Raw genomic sequence first — 18,305 nt, 5'->3', positions numbered from 1 at the left:
ATTATGAAAGGACATAGATTATTTACTCTAGCCTTGTTCGTTCTTGAGGGAAAAACCTTTAACTTTTGTGTGTACTGTCTGCCACCTGAACTGCATCGATCTGCCCTGTGTTTGATACCTGTGCAGTGTCCTAGCCATGACGCGACTCGCCGTGGCGCTTCATGTCCATTGTGTGACTGCCTTTAGTCAAGGCAACCTCATGAGCATGCTAATATAATCAGACAATGTCAAAGCCTATTATTTTATTCTTAAGAAAAAATTAAGACGTTCCTACGAATTTTTCAAACATTGCAGTTTATAAGACAAACTTCTTATAATTTATCCTAAGAACTTTCTTTTTTTTTTTCTTAAGAACATTTCGTGAATCTGGACCCTGGCTCTAGGTTCCCAACCCTAGGCAGACCTTTGTTCTTACAATTTGACTATGTAATGTTAACAGCCAAATCCGAGTAACATTTAATCACCAAAGACCATTTTTACTCGCATTGATTTGGAGCTTGGCCAGTGTTAATTTTTTACTCTGTCTGCATTCATCCCTTGGAGTCTAAAATGGCAGGCACCAAAGCTCGATATTAAGAGTGAGACCATCACAGAGATTGATTTCCATATCAGGAAATGATACCAGCTGCCTGGAAGCCACTTATCACAGTGACTGCTGCAATTATGCATTTCAAGATCATTTAACAATAATCATGCCTTCATGCATTTTTAAATCGCTGCCCTGAAATTAATGCCATTTGCATGTTGTGATATGTAATAATCGTAAATGTCTTCTAACAAAGGGTGAAAACTGCACAGATAAAGGCTTCGATATAACAGAGGGATCTGCTTTTTGTTCACTTTATTTAGTAGCTGTGTTTGATCTGAAAGAATCCTCAGGAGAACATCAGGTGTTGAGTCACAAGCCTAGTTGAGAGCTTGCCAGAATACTCTGCTCTTTATAATTATTTCAGGGGTTTTAAATGCTTCCCAGCACAGATTCAGTGTCTTGTTATTAAGTGTTAGCTTGTGTTGGTGTTAAAGTCACTTGACGTTTTAGAGAAGCATGCATTCAGTCGTACTCCTGACTAGGGATGTAATGGTATGAAATGTTTATGGTATGATAGCCTTCATAAAAAATACACCGGTATCATGGTATTAAGGTGCCTTACTAAAATTATTAGCAGTTTAATATTTATTTATGATATCCGTGTTTTCCTGGAAATAAAGTCGCACCTGGTCAAAATTGCTTTGTTCAGAGAAAAAAACACAGTTCGCATCTCTGTATAAGTCACACTGACAGAGTTTGTATAGGGGAGATAATTGGACCCATGTGCGGCCACCCGAGTCCCGACTTCCCTTCATCCACTCAAAAGTCAGACATGCTCTGTATGAAGACTGAATTACCTCAGGAAATACAGATCTCTGTGCTTTGTAACTCTATGCTGTATACAAATAAGCATCTTTTAGTCTGTGAGTTAAATCATATGCCTTTTGTATTCTATTCATTCATTAACGTTAGAGACTGTCTATCTGTGGATATTTCTGATATTTGAACATGCTGTGCATTAATTATCCGGATCACTGACTGAATGTTTTACAACGAATGTGATGAAATGTAGAATTTTTTAGAAAAAAATAATGTTATGATGGACAGAATATTTAAACTGGTTGCATAAAGTACTTTGTAAAGGCAAAATATTCTAAATTGGCCACTCTGAAACGCTTCTACCGTCTCTATGACTATGACTGATATTTTCATCTGTGAGTGTAAGCATACAGTATGTGCTTTGATGTGTGTGCGTTTGAACGGCCGTGCAGTTCATATGTGTGGCTTTTAAAATAAAGAAACAGATGAGTGAAATGGGGATGTCGTAAGTTAGAGCTTTATTTAATCAAGTTAATATGATGCTGTGTAAATGTAGCCGATTCTCTCTTAATTTAACTGATATTTACAATGGAAACTTTAATTCCTTTATTTGGATTTTAGAAAAAAAAATCAAGTAATACCGTGAATGCAATAGCGTGAATTATATGTCAACAGTTTGATAACCATCTCTTTTTAAAACTGGTATACTGTGACACCATTACATCCCTACTCCTGACGGTGATTTAATTTGTAGTAGTGTAAAATGGGATTAGACTCTTTCTCCTATTCCTTTCCTTCTTTTTTTTATTCCTCACTGATTTATTTTGAAAGAATAAATGTGTGAACCGGCACGTCTTCACGTTATATTTTTCAGAGGGCCAATGTAACCCTGAAGCAGATAGACATAAAGGTCGTCCTGGTTCAGACCAGCCTAAGGGAGCTGGCTCCAGAGATGGCAGTCCACGAGCAGGTAGCCCCACCGAGAGGGCATTGTCGAAGTCCAGCGGCTCTGACAGTGACAGCAGTGAAGATAACAGTGAGGATGGTGTAGTGCACAAGATGAAGAGTAGAGTCGCACATATCAGGGTGAGACCCAGTCAGATACCATTTTCCTTCAACACTGAAAGATCTAAATTTGACTGTTTACACACATTTTCATCAATCTGAGAATTCCAAACATTTAGATTTTATATTCCACACAATTTATTTGTACCCTATTTTTGTACACTAAACACTGAAATATGATTCAGATTTCAATTTACTTGTGAAGAGTGGTGTTTAGTATCTTTGTTACCAAAGCAGTAGTCAAGTTGCCAATTTTATTTATGTGAAAAATCTGAAGTTCGGCACAGCCTGCTAAGGCTATCCCAAACTCACAAAACTACCCCCAATTTTTTTTTTCTGTGTCGCAGAAGTGCCCTAAATAAAACTAAACTAAAAACACAAAAAGAGGATTCAGTAATGATGGGGATGATATACGCTTTATTAAACATGAAAACAATATGCCAAAATATGCAGTGTAACAATTAAAAAAATAAACAGGTTCCTTAATCGTTTCTTTGGAAGTAAAGTTATTAGAAAGATGGTTACATGCTAAACAAATTAATTTGAGCATTACTGTGCTATAAAATCTGTTTATTATAAACAACTTGAGGTGAGTGTACATAGGGCTGCATAATTAATCGTATTTTACTCGCGATCACGATTTCTGCCTCTCACGGTTAATTAGGCATAAGCGTCTGCAATTTTAGTGAGCTAGCAAACAGAAATTATCTTCCAGGTAAAGTTGCAAATTGTTGCTCATTTAGGCAGTGTCTACAGATGATATACCAAATCACAACCTCTTCTGAAGTCTATGTTTAACTCAACTGACCCTTCACGCTATCTTCAGAAGTTCACCACTGACAAATCACTGTTTGCACGAGCACACGCTGAAATACGAAGCCGCAAATGTTAACGAGTATGTCTTGTATGGTAAGTGCGACGCTTTGATTAGACTAGGCTCGCATCAGAAACTAGTACATGCTGCCTTTAGAGACGGTATACGGTGGTAGGATGAAAATCAGGTGCCTTTCAAACTGTTCTGAGCAGTTTCCTTAAGAGTTCCATTCATACAAAAACGTTGTCGGTTAAGCCATTAAGTGATTACGCAGCAAGGCAGCTGAATAAACCTCGGTTGCAGCGTGCTTGTTAGAGCGGTTGTGTGCTCGATAGATATAAATTTCATCTTGTGCTGTCATTATGTATTATAAACAGAAAAGCTGTGCTCCAAGTTCAATTTGGTTCGTGCGAGTTGCTAACGTGTGCTGACCGTGATAAAGCGCTTGAGATTTACTTAAATTGCACATTTGCTTAATTTCAAGTATGTTTGGCCATTACAAGTGTCTAAAAAATCTAAAGTAACCCTATGGCACCAGGGTTTTGTTGGGGGTGGGTTTTGGAAGGAGCACCAGAGCCTGTCAAAGCTGTTGTCAGCAGAAACAACACACCCACTTAGATTTTTTTCCGTAAAATAAAGGCTTGAGACTGTATAGCATTGCCACCTGCTAAAATATTACAGAAATATATTACTATTGTTTATTCCAATAATAATCATAATAATGTGTGTGTGTGTGTGTGTGTGTGTGTGTGTGTGTGTGTGTGTGTGTGTGTGTGTTTTTTTGTTGTTTTTTTTTAAATAACTTAAGTGTGAAAACCCTTATATTGGAAGTAAAGCATGGACAAAACATGACTTAATTTACACATTTTTAGTTTTAACACCTTGTTCAACATGAGAGCTGCTGTTTAATGTAATTTTATTTGTAATTTTTAATTTTAGAATTGATATGTATGTGGTGGCAACAGTATTTTTGTCCAAATCCTGCAGCCCTGTAGTTTAAAAACATTATACGAAAAAAAATCATAATTAATAATCGTGATTAAAATTTTAAGCAAAATAAGCGCGATTATCATTTTAACAGTTATTGTGCAGCCCTAAGTGTACATTCATGGGGAACTACCTTGTACCTATAGTGATTTTTAGATGCAATTTAAAATGGTCCACTCTGTATAAACGCACTATCTGCTAAAAAAGCAAAAGAAAGTGATACAACAACTTGTTCATTTCTGCGACTGAGGTAAATGAAAGTTAAAAAAAAACAGTGGCACACGTGCACACACAGACACTTAAAAGTGCTATATGTAAGATTGACAACAAGCGTTTGAAATGGGTACTGCAGTCCAAATTCAAAATATTGGAGAGTTGTCTGCCCCGCCCCAGACTCGAAGCTGATGCGGGTTGCCAGAACGTTGGCACACAAATTAGCCAGCTCAGCATCCGTTTTAAAGGATTTCTGGGCTTTAAGCTGTCTCCATCTTCCAAAGGCATCTCCAGTATTTATCCTTGTTTTACTACGCCTCTGGTCATGGTGGTTTTTAGATGGATGGCGAGGCTTTTTAGGTCGGGTGGAATCTGTTATCTCTGATCCAGTTCGTTTGCTGGCTTCCATGGCTGCAGCACGCAGTGTTGTTTGCCCGCAAACTTGTTCAAATCTGGCAACCCGGCAGTGTCGAAATACTATTGGTGAGTGGGAAGTGGGTGGGATCACACAGGCCAAAACATAAACAGAAATTCCGGCCCGGAATGGAAACTTCAAAGTAGAATATACTGGCTATAGCGTTGTTGCCTGGAGAAGCCAGTATTTCAACTTAGCATATTTCCTAATTCTCTAATGACATATTATGGTCATTTTATGATTTAGTACAGTAAAAATATTACATATATTACCTTTAAGGAACCTCTAAACTGCAGCAATGTTATAAATACTAGAAGTCCTGAATAATAGTTAAACATGTTACAGTAACTTCACTGAAAATGTAAACCTATTAAACACTTAGCGATTGGTAAATACAATATTCCCTGAGTAATGTTCATTTAAAGCAGTTTGTTAAAGATATATAACCAATATAAGCTTCAACAACCCTACCAGACAACATATCCAAGCATTATAGCAAGTAAACAACTTTGTCAAACAGTTAACAGTTAAACATTCATCCAGACTGCTGGCCTGCTGCTGCTGTTGTTCTCAAACTGCAGTGCCATAGCTTCCCCAGCCACCACACATGTGACACAGTAGTTGGCCCTTTTTTTTCTGTGCTTACAGACATGATGTAAACATGCAAGGACAAATTATGTAAGCCTGCGATTTTGCTCCAAACCTGACCCAACAGCTCAAAATAAAAATAATTATTGTAGGCTTACCGTAGTGAATCATGGTAAGGCTAGGGAAGGGTGTTGAATACAGATTTATGACTCGCTCATTATCATAATTGTACATAGTGCTGCTTTAAGATGGGTCGGGAATGTATTTTAACATTACAAAAATACACACTTCAGCTTTAATTACTTAAGATGTGGATCACTTTCAGTGAGAGAGAAATTCAGATTAAGCTTAATTTGATCCTTTTTTCTGATTGAGGAGTTTACGTGAAGGCCTTTAATTCCAACTGTGCTATTAGTTTTATTAATAACAGTTTATTTGGCTGCATCTAATTGTGTTGCGGTGCTGACATGACAGTTTTTGTTTCAGCATGCCTCTGATGACGAGGGCAAAAACAGACAAAGAAGCTCCTCGCCTGACAGGTAGGTCTTTAGTAGGCCTCGACTTTACAAAGTCAATCCAGAATTCTGAACTTTCTTTAAAACTTTGCTTTGTGTCTCCATCTAAGAGATGAAACTCAGAAGTCACCTTCAAGATCTCACTCCAGATCCCGTTCTCCACCAGATCGCTACGGAAGGGGTCGTAGGTGAGCGAAAATGTGTTTAATCCCTTGACAGATTTGTTGTTTTCTTTTCCCTCCTGACTTAAAATATCATACCTATCGATTCTGACATTTTTCTGGTCTCCGGTGTCCTCGCATCAGGTCCAGGGAGCGTGAGCGAGACAGAGGCCGCTACGGCGATCGAGGTTGTTATGAGCGGCGCTCCATCAGAGAGAGGGATTGGGAACACAGGAGGAGGGGAAGGTCGGCCTCGCCAGACAAGAATGATAAACCTCCTGAGGAGCCTCCGGTGAAGAAGAGAAAGGAAGGGTTGGATCCCATCCTAACCCGCACTGGTGGAGCTTATATCCCACCCGCCAAACTGCGCATGATGCAGGCACTGATCACTGACAAGAGCAGGTTGGTGTCACAATGAAAGGGCGGTGACCCTACAGATGGTGAAAATCATATTTTGTGCACTCTGCTCAGCATTTTTACACATTGTATAGTTTATTTTAAGCTTTAAAGGAGAAGTCTGTCATTTCTGTGCAACTACAGTTACAAACCAGTTTCAAATTTCAGTGATTGATGTTTTTAATACTGTTATTGGCCGATACTGCTCTGATTACTTCTATTTATTTCTTAAAGAGAAAATAACATCGGTCTCCTTTCTTTTTACCCATAAAAAAGCATTAGTTATGTGACAGTTAAGGGCGCTTCATTTCAAATCATGGAAAGGCTATATATGGAAGAATCAAACATTTGCCGCTCCTTTTGCCATGATGATTCAGATAGATCGTTAAATAACGCTTTGTTCTGTGATGTGTTTCAAGTGTACTGCATCTATAGCCAACATGTGGCAAGTGATAATTTTGACAAACTTTGCTAGTTGAATTGTAATGATGAATTATTTCATATTGCTGCGCTGCTCAGCATGAACCGTGTCTCTATCGCAGGGGTTTATGAATATACACACAAATTGTTTGATTATATATTGAGTACTTTCTAGATAAACTTGATCATTTATAGATATTGATTTCTAGTTGACTTTCTGGATAGACTTGGTTTAGAGAAAATTAATACCTACACTGGATAAGAATTATTTTGCAGTTTTCTTATTCTATTATTTCTGAACATTTGGGTTTATTCGATTTTAATATATTTTACAATTAGGCTCTGTTGACAACTTCCCCCTGTGGTGCATTTGTACATTTTTCTTGCACACCTTTGATCCTAAAATGAAATGAACTTGGATTTCTCTAACCAGGTTGCCTTGCATTCTAATAAAGAACATACAGTTTGAATCATGTTGGAGTACATTTAAAAGTTGAAAAAAATCGAATCGTGAATCGTCCATAAGTTTGATAAAAATCTAGATTTTTTTTTTTTTTGCCATATCACCCAGCCCTTCTTCAGTTATATTGATTCCGAAGCCTCTTTGGTCACCATGCTAAAAATAGATTGTGATTTATAGATGGTTGTAAAAGGCATCCACATGAATTCAATGAAGTGGTCGATTCAATTCCTCATTTAGAGGAATGGAGGTCACCAGCCAAGACAAATAGAGGTGCCCCTCAGGGTTGGAAGATATCTATAGCAGTTGTCCAGGGTATTTCATGCCAAAGTACCCACTGAGGAACAGGCAGCTTTAAATGTTTTATCCTGTAAACTGTGACCTTTAAAATGGTACACTGTCCAGTATCTGTTATAGGGTGATAAAGAGAAGTGTAGAAATGTAACATTGCTGCTATGTTAACAGACTGAACTGCCTAACCTTGCATTTTAAAGAATGATAGCATCATGGGGCCTATGTAGTTCTTTTCCCATTCAGTTCATTATAGTGTTTGCAAAGGCAGCACTGTATTGATATTTCTAAAATATTCTGATTAGGGCTTGTTCTAAACCCCTGACTATAAGTATCAAACTTTTGCTGTGAATTCAGCCCAAACAGCTATGCTAACATTTGAACTTTCTTTTGTAGATAATTTCAGCCTTAGGTGTGCTATCTATTTTTGGGTTTTGTCATCTTGGTACTTTTTAAGAAGTTTAAGAAATCTCCCATTGATTTACATTGACAGAATGTTCAACATTCAAAATTTAACTAACTGCAGTGGAATCACCGTAAAACAGTATTTGCCTACAGAATAGCGATGGGTCTTTCTTAAATATATTTGTACGCTGAACTGTAATTGGTCTTAGCTTTATTGCATATATTTAAACATCTATATATTCACCTTTACATTTCACATTGACTATATGTTGATTGTTGTGTTTAACTGAAAACAAGATGTGACCCAAGTCATGACAATGGCAATGCAGCATGTAATTTACAAGGAACCAAAACCTAGCACCTTAAGCCCAATGTATACTTCGGTTTTGACTTCTGTTATATTTCACATCTGTGTACAGCCAAACACTAGCCTTTCAAAGTACACTTAATTTGATTGTGCACGCATACACAGGCAGTTGGCGCATGTGAGCTACGACTGCTATGAGAGACTGGACTATTTATCTTCAGGAGTTTAGACCCGTAAGAGTTTAGACCTGACTCTTGTTATACAAATGCAGGTATTTCCTGATCATCTCACACACGCACTCTTGACATGCACATCCATCATCTGTGGTTGTTTTCACATTCGTCTCCTGTTCTTTAGCGGCGTTTACATCTTCATGCACTTCTTCGTGAAAGCAATGGCTCAATTGTGAGTTTTGCCACCTTGTGGACCAACTAATTAGTGCAAATAATTCCAGGTGTGCGCGCATTCTGTGCGTTCTGTGTATGCATGGTAAGAAAAATCGGGCTGCACGCGTTCAGTGCTCGATAACTCTGCTGTTTGCAATTTATTTTTCCTCTCTGTCTAACTGTATGCCGATTCGTTGATCCAGATAATTACCATAATTACTCTTATTAAACAGACAATTTGTCACAATTCACAATTATTCACATTTAATATTTAGATTTTTTTTTAACAAATCAATATTTATATATCAATGTCTGTTCAGTACTCAGCAACTTGCCAGGGGCATTTTTTTACTAATTTCACATACAAAACAGTCAGCCAGTAATAACAGAGGTCATTTACATACAGAAGCCTTAAAGTTAGACTAAGGATGAAAGTGGCCATAAAAAAATTAATTAGGAAAAAAATAAAATGCTAATAAATGTGTAGAATGTCCCCGTTAATATTAATCATGATAACTGCACTTTCCAAATCCATCTTGGCAGAAAAGTGGAAGTGAAGTAACAAGGAGTGATTATTATGTTACAAAGGTGATCTTTGTTCATCCATCTTCAATTTATGACTTGGTGGATTTTCAGATTTTTCTGATTAATTCGAATTTGTGTTTTGACTTTTTATATCAAGAAATTGAGATTTTGCAAAAAATATTGCAAACATTTAAGTTAGATACTTCGTAAATCCACCAAAGGCTGAATAAGGAAAAATATTCATAGTGCTTGTCTTTATGCCATTCCCGAAAAATCGGGCTGCACGCATTCAGTGCACGATAACTCTTCTGTTGACGAAGTTTGCGTCATTGTGTGACATCTGCTGATTAGATGTGGCCAGTTAGATTAGATGTGGCCAGTGGCGAGAGACACGACAAAATTGAGAAAAGTTAACCCTACCCTTAAGTCCTACACATCTGGGATGGCATGAGGGTGAGTAAATAATGAGATAATTTTCATTTGTGGGTGAACTATTCCTTTAACACTATTCTTTCACAGCCTTGCAAGTACTGGTATTTCCAAGGAATGCAAATCTGAATCTTTTTTTTCTGTTCAACAGTTTGGAGTATCAGAGAATGAGCTGGGAAGCCCTCAAGAAGTCCATCAATGGTCTGATCAACAAAGTGAACGTTTCCAACATTGCCAACATTATTCAAGAGCTGCTGCAGGAGAATATTGTGAGGGGCAGGTAAAGACAGCAGCTGTTGTGTTTTACTGATCTAAGTTTTTGTGTTTTGGCCCAAAATATTGATGGGCCTGGTATTGTGCCTCTTTAGGGGTCTTCTGGCTAGGTCTATACTTCAGGCCCAGGCTGCTTCTCCCATCTTCACCCATGTTTATGCTGCTGTGGTAGCCATCATCAACTCCAAGTTCCCTCAGATTGGAGAACTTATCCTCAAGAGGCTTGTTCTCAATTTCCGGAAAGGCTACAGGAGGAATGATAAAGTAAGCCTTTAGGATGTGGCTAGCTGTTTCTAAATGGAGATCCAATTTAAACAACTCTTTAATAATCTTTTTTTTTTTTTTTCTTCAGCAACAATGTCTCACGGCATCAAAGTTTGTGGCTCATCTCATCAACCAGAATGTGGTATGTCCCTTTGTTCAAAGTAGAACTTGTGATATGAAGAATAAAAAACTAGATCAATTTACCTGAAATTATTTAAAGGTTGTCAATTGAGTATACAGATTTTAAAGGAATTGTTCATCCAAAAATGAAAATTGCCTAAATACTCAGTGCCATGGTGTTTCAAATCTGTATGACTTATTTTCTTTCATGAAACACAAAAGGAGTAAAGCAGAATGTTCCTGCTTGTCCCCGCAGCTCTCAAATCTAATTTGCGCTACCATTGAGATTTAAGAGCTGAGGTGGAGGGAACAGAAGATTTCCCTTTGAACTGAGATTTTCACTGAATAACGATGAAAAGTTCAGTCTGTTCTTCACTCACAGCTTCAATACTTTTTTGCCATTTTTGGAGCTTGACAGCATCAGCCTCATTAAATTCTATGGATTCAATTGAAGAAATTTTCATTTGTGGGAGAACAACCCCTTTTTGTATTTAGACTGAAGTGTAGGTGTATTGAATTGCACTGTTTCATTGTGTTCTCTTTGTCTCTAAGGCCCATGAAGTCCTGTGTCTGGAGATGTTAACCCTGCTGTTGGAAAGACCCACTGATGACAGTGTTGAAGTGGCCATCAGCTTTCTAAAAGAGTGTGGTCTCAAGCTAACAGAGGTTTCCCCTCGAGGCATCAATGGTACATTCCTAACCAATTTCTTGATGTTCCTGGAGTTCTCTAATTTGTTAACATCATTATTGAATGGATGACTTAATCTAACATCTGCCTTTTCTATTTGTTATAGTCTTAAATTGGTCTCTTTTTTTCAGCCATCTTTGAGCGCCTGAGGAACGTCTTGCATGAGTCAGAGATTGATAAGCGTGTACAGTACATGATTGAGGTGATGTTTGCCATCAGGAAGGATGGGTTTAAGGACCACCCCATCATCCCTGAAGGACTTGACCTGGTGGAGGAGGACGACCAGTTCACACATATGCTTCCTCTAGAAGACGATTACAATACTGAGGATATCTTAAGTAAGATGAGCCACACTCATTGATGACATCCTTGTAAACTACTAATTTACGATGTTAGTATACTACTGATTTAAGGTGTCAGTAAACCACCGATTTGAGTTTTAAGTAAACTACTGAGTTGACATTTCAGTTAACTGCTGAACTGAGATTTTAATAAATCACCAATTTCACATTTCAGTATCCTGCTGGTTTGATATTTTAGAAAACTACTCATTTAGAATTTTAGTAAATTACGAATTTTAGAATTCAGTAAACTACTGATTTGACATTTCAATAAACTATTGTTTGACTGAAAATCAAGATTTTAGTTAACTACCGATTTGACATTTCAGTATACTACTGATTCAAGATTTCAGTAAAATACTGATTTGATATTTTTGTTGTTGGTGATATATTTGGACACCTAGCATGTGCATATGCAGATCATTTGCACATTCATCATTTGATTCAGTTGTTTATTGAAATTACACTTCACTTCAGTTGTACCTAAACAATTTCAGTGATTCATAAATGTCAGTCATGATTAGGGCTGAAACGATTAGTCGATGTTATCGACAATGTCAACAATACAAAAATTGTCAACACAAATTTCCATTGCCGAATAGTCGTATGATCTCATTTAACGCAACATAAGTTCATTTGAAATGCTAATGATGACGCGGGAGAGCAGCACTTCAGCTCGTGCTTGATTGAGGAGAGGAAAAAACACAGCTCACAGTCCAGACGCACTCTAAACTTTCCAAAGAGATTAAGGTGATGTAGATTGCGAAATATGAGGGAATTATAATACAAAAATACAAAATAAGTAAATATAGGAGCAGTGTCGTCTTGACGTGGAATAAAGCGGAGCCATACCTGATGTTCCGCTTGAGCAAAACTAAAAAGGAAACACCCGGCATTATATCTTTAATGCATGCTTTATTAGAGTTCAAATAATAAGGAAGCGGGTTGTATAAATAAGCACACACTCTGAAACTGGCGGATGGCAGCGGGCTCCTCCGCCTCCCGGCAGATGACAGCAGCTCCACTGGCGGACGGCATCGGCTCTTCCATCTCCTGGCGGACGGCAGCGAGCTCCTCTGCCTTGTGGTAAACCGCTCCAGTACCATCCCACCATATCTCCTCGGCATCGCGACCCTCCAACAGCGGTGAGGGCTCTCCGACAGTGCATCCCTCCTCCCTCCCGGGTTTCGTCACCAATGTAACAAGGTTCTTAAGATGGGCAAGGAGGAGGCGGGAATCAGCTGAACAGTCAACATCAAACTTTAACAGCAAAATGAACTCAAACATAACACAAACTGCAAAACAAACAAAGAAGCACACACACAGCTTCGTGCGTCTCTCTCTCCCTCAAACTGGTGTCCCCGGCTCCTCTTTATCCCTCTCCCGGCTGATTGGGCTGATTTAGCGCCGGGCGTCCATCGTTACGGCCCGACCATGCCCTCCTCCTCGTCACAATGATTTTGTCCTTTATTGTTAGTAAGCACGTTTAATACAACCTTTTATGTCGAGGCACAAACTGAATAGTTGGTTAAGAACTAATGATTAATCATTGCAGTAATCGCCCGAATAGTCGAATCATCATCCTAATAATCGTTAGATTAGTTGATTATCAAAATAATTGATAGTTGCAGCCCTAGTCGTGAATGAATGCAAGCTTTTGATAACTGTTCAAATCTCCTTTTGTTTTTAAAACATCTCCTACCTTCATCATTCCTACTAAAGGTGCTTAGAGTGTAAGATTCAGTATCTCACTCACCTAACCTGCCAGCCCTCAATTTCTCATGTTTAGCAGTTAAATACCCCGAGACGATCATAATGGATGACTTCCTTCTATCTAAAGCCACCCAAGATGCAGAGAAATAACCCTATATTCTCAAACCGGAGACTGTGATCCCTGCTCTGTTTGTGTGTAACTGAGGGCTTTGCTCTCTATTCTCATATTTAACTACTGTCTATGCTGATGTTTATGCCGTTTACGGATAAGCATCTTTTCAGGGGCTTCTGAGACAAAGTGTGCTAATTGAAAATCCATACAAGCAGGTCTTCAGGGAGCACGAACAGCCATTATCACATTAAGCTCTTGTATTATGCCTAATACACAGCAAATTCTTCTTTACGGGCAATTGCCTCTGATTACATCTCGTTGGCACTGACTTGATTGCTGCGAAAAGTGTAATTGCAAATGAACTGTCTGAAATCAACAATGTTGCTTTTGCAGATGTCTTCAAGTTGGATCCCAACTTCCTGGAGAATGAAGAGAAGTACAAAGCAATTAAACGGGGTGAGTTAATGAATCGTTTCCAGTATGCTTTCTCGGTTCTTCTCATTACTGCCTATTAAAAGAGATGCCCTCTGATGCACTGTCTCTGCTAGCGCGTTTGAATTTTAATTGTGTGCTAATTGTACAATGGACTGGAGATGGCCATATGGTACAGGAAGTTGAAATGTGGCCATTGATTGCGACAATTGGTCATACTTGTTATCTGATGTGGAGAATATAACACCATTTACTTTTTGAGAAGCAAAGCTAATGAAACTGTTAAGCAGTGGAGAAATTGACAATGTTTTGGTGACCTAAGGCGCCAGTGGGAGACCTTGGCAAAGGCTGATGTGTGTTTTTGTGTCATGCTTGTCACTTTTTCCTGAAGTCAAATTCTGATGAATCCCAAGTAGGATGAATTTCTAATTAATAAGGACTTTTACATTGCTGGAGTAAATGAAAACTGACAATGAAACTCACCTTTTGCAAGCTATTTCACCTTGCAAATATTATTTGAACCTTAAAGATAGTTATAAAGTAAAAATGAGTTTTTTAAATAATGACATTCGATGACAAGCTGACATTTTTCAAGCTTATTTGCTGTATTCATTCCTCAGAAATTCTGGATGAAGGAAGCAGCGATTCTGGCGATGATGCAGATGGCAGTGGAGATGATGATGATGAGGAAGATGTAGAGGAGGCGGCTGGAGATGGTAGGTCTTTTTATTTAATATTCAGCATGTGCCACATGCTGAACTACATCCTTAGAGAAAAATGGGCACAATTGTACTAATATTCAGCATTACAATGTGGTTGAGACTTTGCTTTTAAAGGTTCTGTAAGCGATGTTAGCCCTTCTGGAACTTCCACCAGCCGTTGAATTATACACGGCCCCTCTTTCCAAAACCCTGCACTCCAAAGACTCTAGCACACAGACACACTTAAAACCATTTTATTGGAGCAGATGGAAGTTGGGGGGGTCTCTCTTAGCATTTTGCCATCTGACAATGATTGTTTCGCAGGAGCAGAACTCTGTATTTGCACTTGTACGAGCAAATGGGCTGACCTGTATATGCGCACAATGATTGACATGCAGAAAGTCTTATGATTGGCTAAAGAAACTAATTGCTTGATGCATTACACCCACCATGTTCCTGAATATTGGGGTTTCTTCTACTACAGGCACTTTAATGACTCAGGGGTAGAAGTTTATTAAAACTTTCAGATTTCAACTTTTTTCTTGTGGTTACATGGAGGTTAATTTAAAACTTTCTCAAAATGTTTTACCATTCCTTCATTATTTATGTTTTCATTCAGTCTTAAAAGAATAGTTCACCAATAGTACACTCTCATTATTTACTCACCCTCATGCCATCCCAGATGTGTATGACTTTCTTCTGCAGAACAAAAACAGAGATTTTAAGAAGAATGTTTCCGCTTTGAAGGTCCATACAGTGCAAGTGAATATATATTTTTTTTTGTGTGTGTGTGTGTGTATATATAATATAAATAATATATATTTATTAGTGCTGCACAATTAATTTAAAAATAATTTCAGATTACAATTATGGCTAAGGATAGTGAGATTTTTCAATTACATAAGCCTATCAGTAATGGTGAGACAAAACTAGAATGCTCCTGTTATAATATAACAAAATACATTTGAAGTCCGAAGTTTACATACACTTAGGTTGAAGTCATTAAAACCCATTTTTTAACCACTCCACAGATTTAATATTTGCAAACTATAGTTTTGGCAAGTCATTTAGGACATCTACTTTGTGCATGACACAAGTAATTTTTGCAACAATTGTTTACAGACAGATTTTTTTCACTTTTAATTGACTATATCACAATTCCAGTGGGTCAGAAGTGTACATACACTAAGTTAACTGTGACTTTAAGCAGCTTGGAAAATTCCAGAAAATGATGTCAAGCCTTTAGACCAGGGGTTTTCAAAGTCAAAGACAGTGGGCCTCCCTTGTGACACAATGTACATGATGGCGTCCCACAACACCCACACAACCACATCTGAACATATTGTCAGACAATTGTTTGATATTATTTAATCATTTTTATCATTTATTGTTTAACAAGAAAAGTGCAGAAGTTATTAACTGAATTATGACTTTGAATATACAGCTTTTTATATTAAACTTTTTATATTATATCATTTTTACAATGGTGGAGAAAGGTAAAAAAAAAAAAAAAAAAGAACATAATTTGAAATTCCAATAACGGTCCATCTCAGTCAAACCAGTCAGAAGATCTGTAACATAGAGGAGGAGGAGGTGTGTGTGTGTGTCTAACACTTGCTCCTTCACATCCTGTGCCATGTCAGAGATGTGCCGACCTACTGTGTTGTTAGAGAGTGAAATAGAATCAAGCTTAGAAGCCGCTGCCTCTCCTACCATCAAGGAACACATATCTTTGGCTGCCGGCAGAATCAATGTCTCTCCAATGTTATGTGCTTTGACCGCCATGGTAATACGCAGCACAATGTGATATGAAGCTTCAGTGGCCTTTACATTTAATTTGACAAATTCTCTGATAACTTTTTTCTGACTTAGGCTTGAAGTTTTCTTTGGAAAAACTCCCGCTACCTCACCATGCTTGGTGTCAAGGTGTCTGCGTTTAGCAGGTCGCATGCAGTCATTAGCTAAAATATCCTGACAAACGACACATACAGTGCATCCGGAAAATATTCAGAGCGCTTCACTTTTTCCACATTTTGTTATGTTACTGCCTTATTCCAAAATGGATTAAATTCATTATTTTCCTAAAAATTCTACAAACAATACCCCATAATGACAACGTGAAAGAAGTTTGTTTTGAAATCTTTGCAAATTTATGAAAAATAAAAAACGAAAAAAAAAATCACATGTACATAAGTTTTCACAGCCTTTGCCATGACACTCAAAATTGAGCTCAGGTGCATCCTGTTTCCACTGATCATCCTTGAGATGTTTCTACAACTTGATTGGAGTCCACCTGTGGTAAATTCAGTTGATTGGACATGATTTGGAAAGGCACACACCTGTCTATATAAGGTCCCACAGTTAACAGTGCATGTCAGAGCACAAACCAAGCCATGAAGTCTAAGGAATTGTCTGTAGACTTCCGAGGCAGGATTGTATCGAGGCACAGATCTGGGGAAGGGTACAGAAAAATTTCTGCAGCATTGAAGGTCATAATGAGCACAGTGGCCTCCATGATCCTTAAATGGAAGAAGTTTGGAACCACCAGGACTCTTCCTAGAGCTGGCCGCCCAGCCAAACTGAGTGATCGGGGGAGAAGGGCCTTAGTCAGGGAGGTGACCAAGAACCCGATGGTCACTCTGACAGAGCTCCAGCGTTTCTCTGTGGAGAGAGGAGAACCTTCCAGAAGAACAACCATCTCTGCAGCACTCCACCAATCAGGCCTGTATGGTAGAGTGGCCAGACGGAAGCCACTCCTCAGTAAAAGGTACATGACAGCCCGCCTGGAGTTTTCCAAAAGGCACCTGAAGGACTCTCGGACCATGAGAAACAAAATTCTCTGGTCTGATGAAACAAAGATTGAACTCTTTGGCCTGAATGGCAAGCGTCATGTCTGGAGAAAACCAGGCACCGCTCCTCACCTGGCCAATACCATCCCTACAGTGAAGCATGGTGGTGGCAGCATCATGCTGTGGGGATGTTTTTCAGCGGCAGGAACTGGGAGACTAGTCAGGATCGAGGGAAAGATGAATGCAGCAATGTACAGAGACATCCTTGATGCTAACCTGCTCCAGAGCGCTCTGGACCTCAGACTGGGGTGAAGGTTCATCTTCCAACAGGACAACGACCCTAAGCACACAGCCAAGATAACAAAGGATTGGCTCTGGGACAACTCTGTGAATGTCCTTGAGTGGCCCAGCCAGAGCCCAGACTTGAACCCGATTGAACATCTCTGGAGAGATCTGAAAATGGCTGTGCACCGACGCTCCCCATCCAACCTGATGAAGCTTGGAGGTCCTGCAAAGAAGAATGGGATAAACTGCCCAAAAATAGGTGTGCCAAGCTTATAGCATCATACTCAAAAAGACTTGAGGCTGTAATTGGTACCAAAGGTGCTTCAACAAAGTATTGAGCAAAGGCTGTGAATACTTATGTACATGTGATTTTTTTTTTTTTTTTTTAATAAATTTGCAAAGATTTCAAACAAACTTCTTTCATGTTGTCATTATGGGGTATTGTTTGTAGAATTTTGAGGAAAATAATGAATTTAATCCATTTTGGAATAAGGCTGTAACATAACAAAATGTGGAAAAAGTGAAGCGCTGTGAATACTTTCCAGATGCACTGTAAAGGTTGTTTGTTGGAGGTGTACCTGTGGATGTATTTTAAGGCCTACCTTCAAACTCAGTGCCTCTTTGCTTGACATCATGGGAAAATCAAAAGAAATCAGCCAAGACCTCAGAAAAAAATTGTGGACCCCCACAAGTCTGATTCATCCTTGGGAGCAATGTCCAAACACCTGAAGGTACCACGTTCATCTGTACAAACAATAGTACGCAAGTTTAAATACCACGGGACCACGCAGCCATCATATCGCTCATGAAGGAGACGCATTTGGAAAATTATCTGGATATATTGAAGAAACATCTCAAGACA

The 18,305-nt window shown here is 38.6% G+C and overlaps 1 protein-coding gene across 1 annotated transcript in view; it reads left to right on the top strand.

The window, feature by feature from the left end:
• The window catches only part of cwc22 (CWC22 spliceosome associated protein homolog), a 64,500-nt gene that overhangs the window by 9,289 nt on the left and 36,906 nt on the right, over positions 1-18,305 (top strand). Inside the window, exons 3-13 of the mRNA XM_051709114.1 lie at positions 2,223-2,434; positions 5,917-5,969; positions 6,056-6,133; positions 6,251-6,508; positions 9,877-10,005; positions 10,094-10,262; positions 10,351-10,404; positions 10,935-11,070; positions 11,202-11,408; positions 13,630-13,692; positions 14,289-14,384. Of these exons, the coding sequence (XP_051565074.1) occupies positions 2,223-2,434; positions 5,917-5,969; positions 6,056-6,133; positions 6,251-6,508; positions 9,877-10,005; positions 10,094-10,262; positions 10,351-10,404; positions 10,935-11,070; positions 11,202-11,408; positions 13,630-13,692; positions 14,289-14,384 (1,455 nt within the window). The remainder of the gene's footprint in view (positions 1-2,222; positions 2,435-5,916; positions 5,970-6,055; positions 6,134-6,250; positions 6,509-9,876; positions 10,006-10,093; positions 10,263-10,350; positions 10,405-10,934; positions 11,071-11,201; positions 11,409-13,629; positions 13,693-14,288; positions 14,385-18,305) is intronic.

The sequence above is a fragment of the Myxocyprinus asiaticus genome, chromosome 10 (assembly GCF_019703515.2).
Source record: "Myxocyprinus asiaticus isolate MX2 ecotype Aquarium Trade chromosome 10, UBuf_Myxa_2, whole genome shotgun sequence".
Taxonomy (NCBI): Eukaryota; Metazoa; Chordata; class Actinopteri; order Cypriniformes; family Catostomidae; genus Myxocyprinus; species Myxocyprinus asiaticus.
The sequence above is the reverse complement of the archived record's forward strand: the minus strand, read 5'-3'. Positions and strand labels throughout refer to the sequence as shown.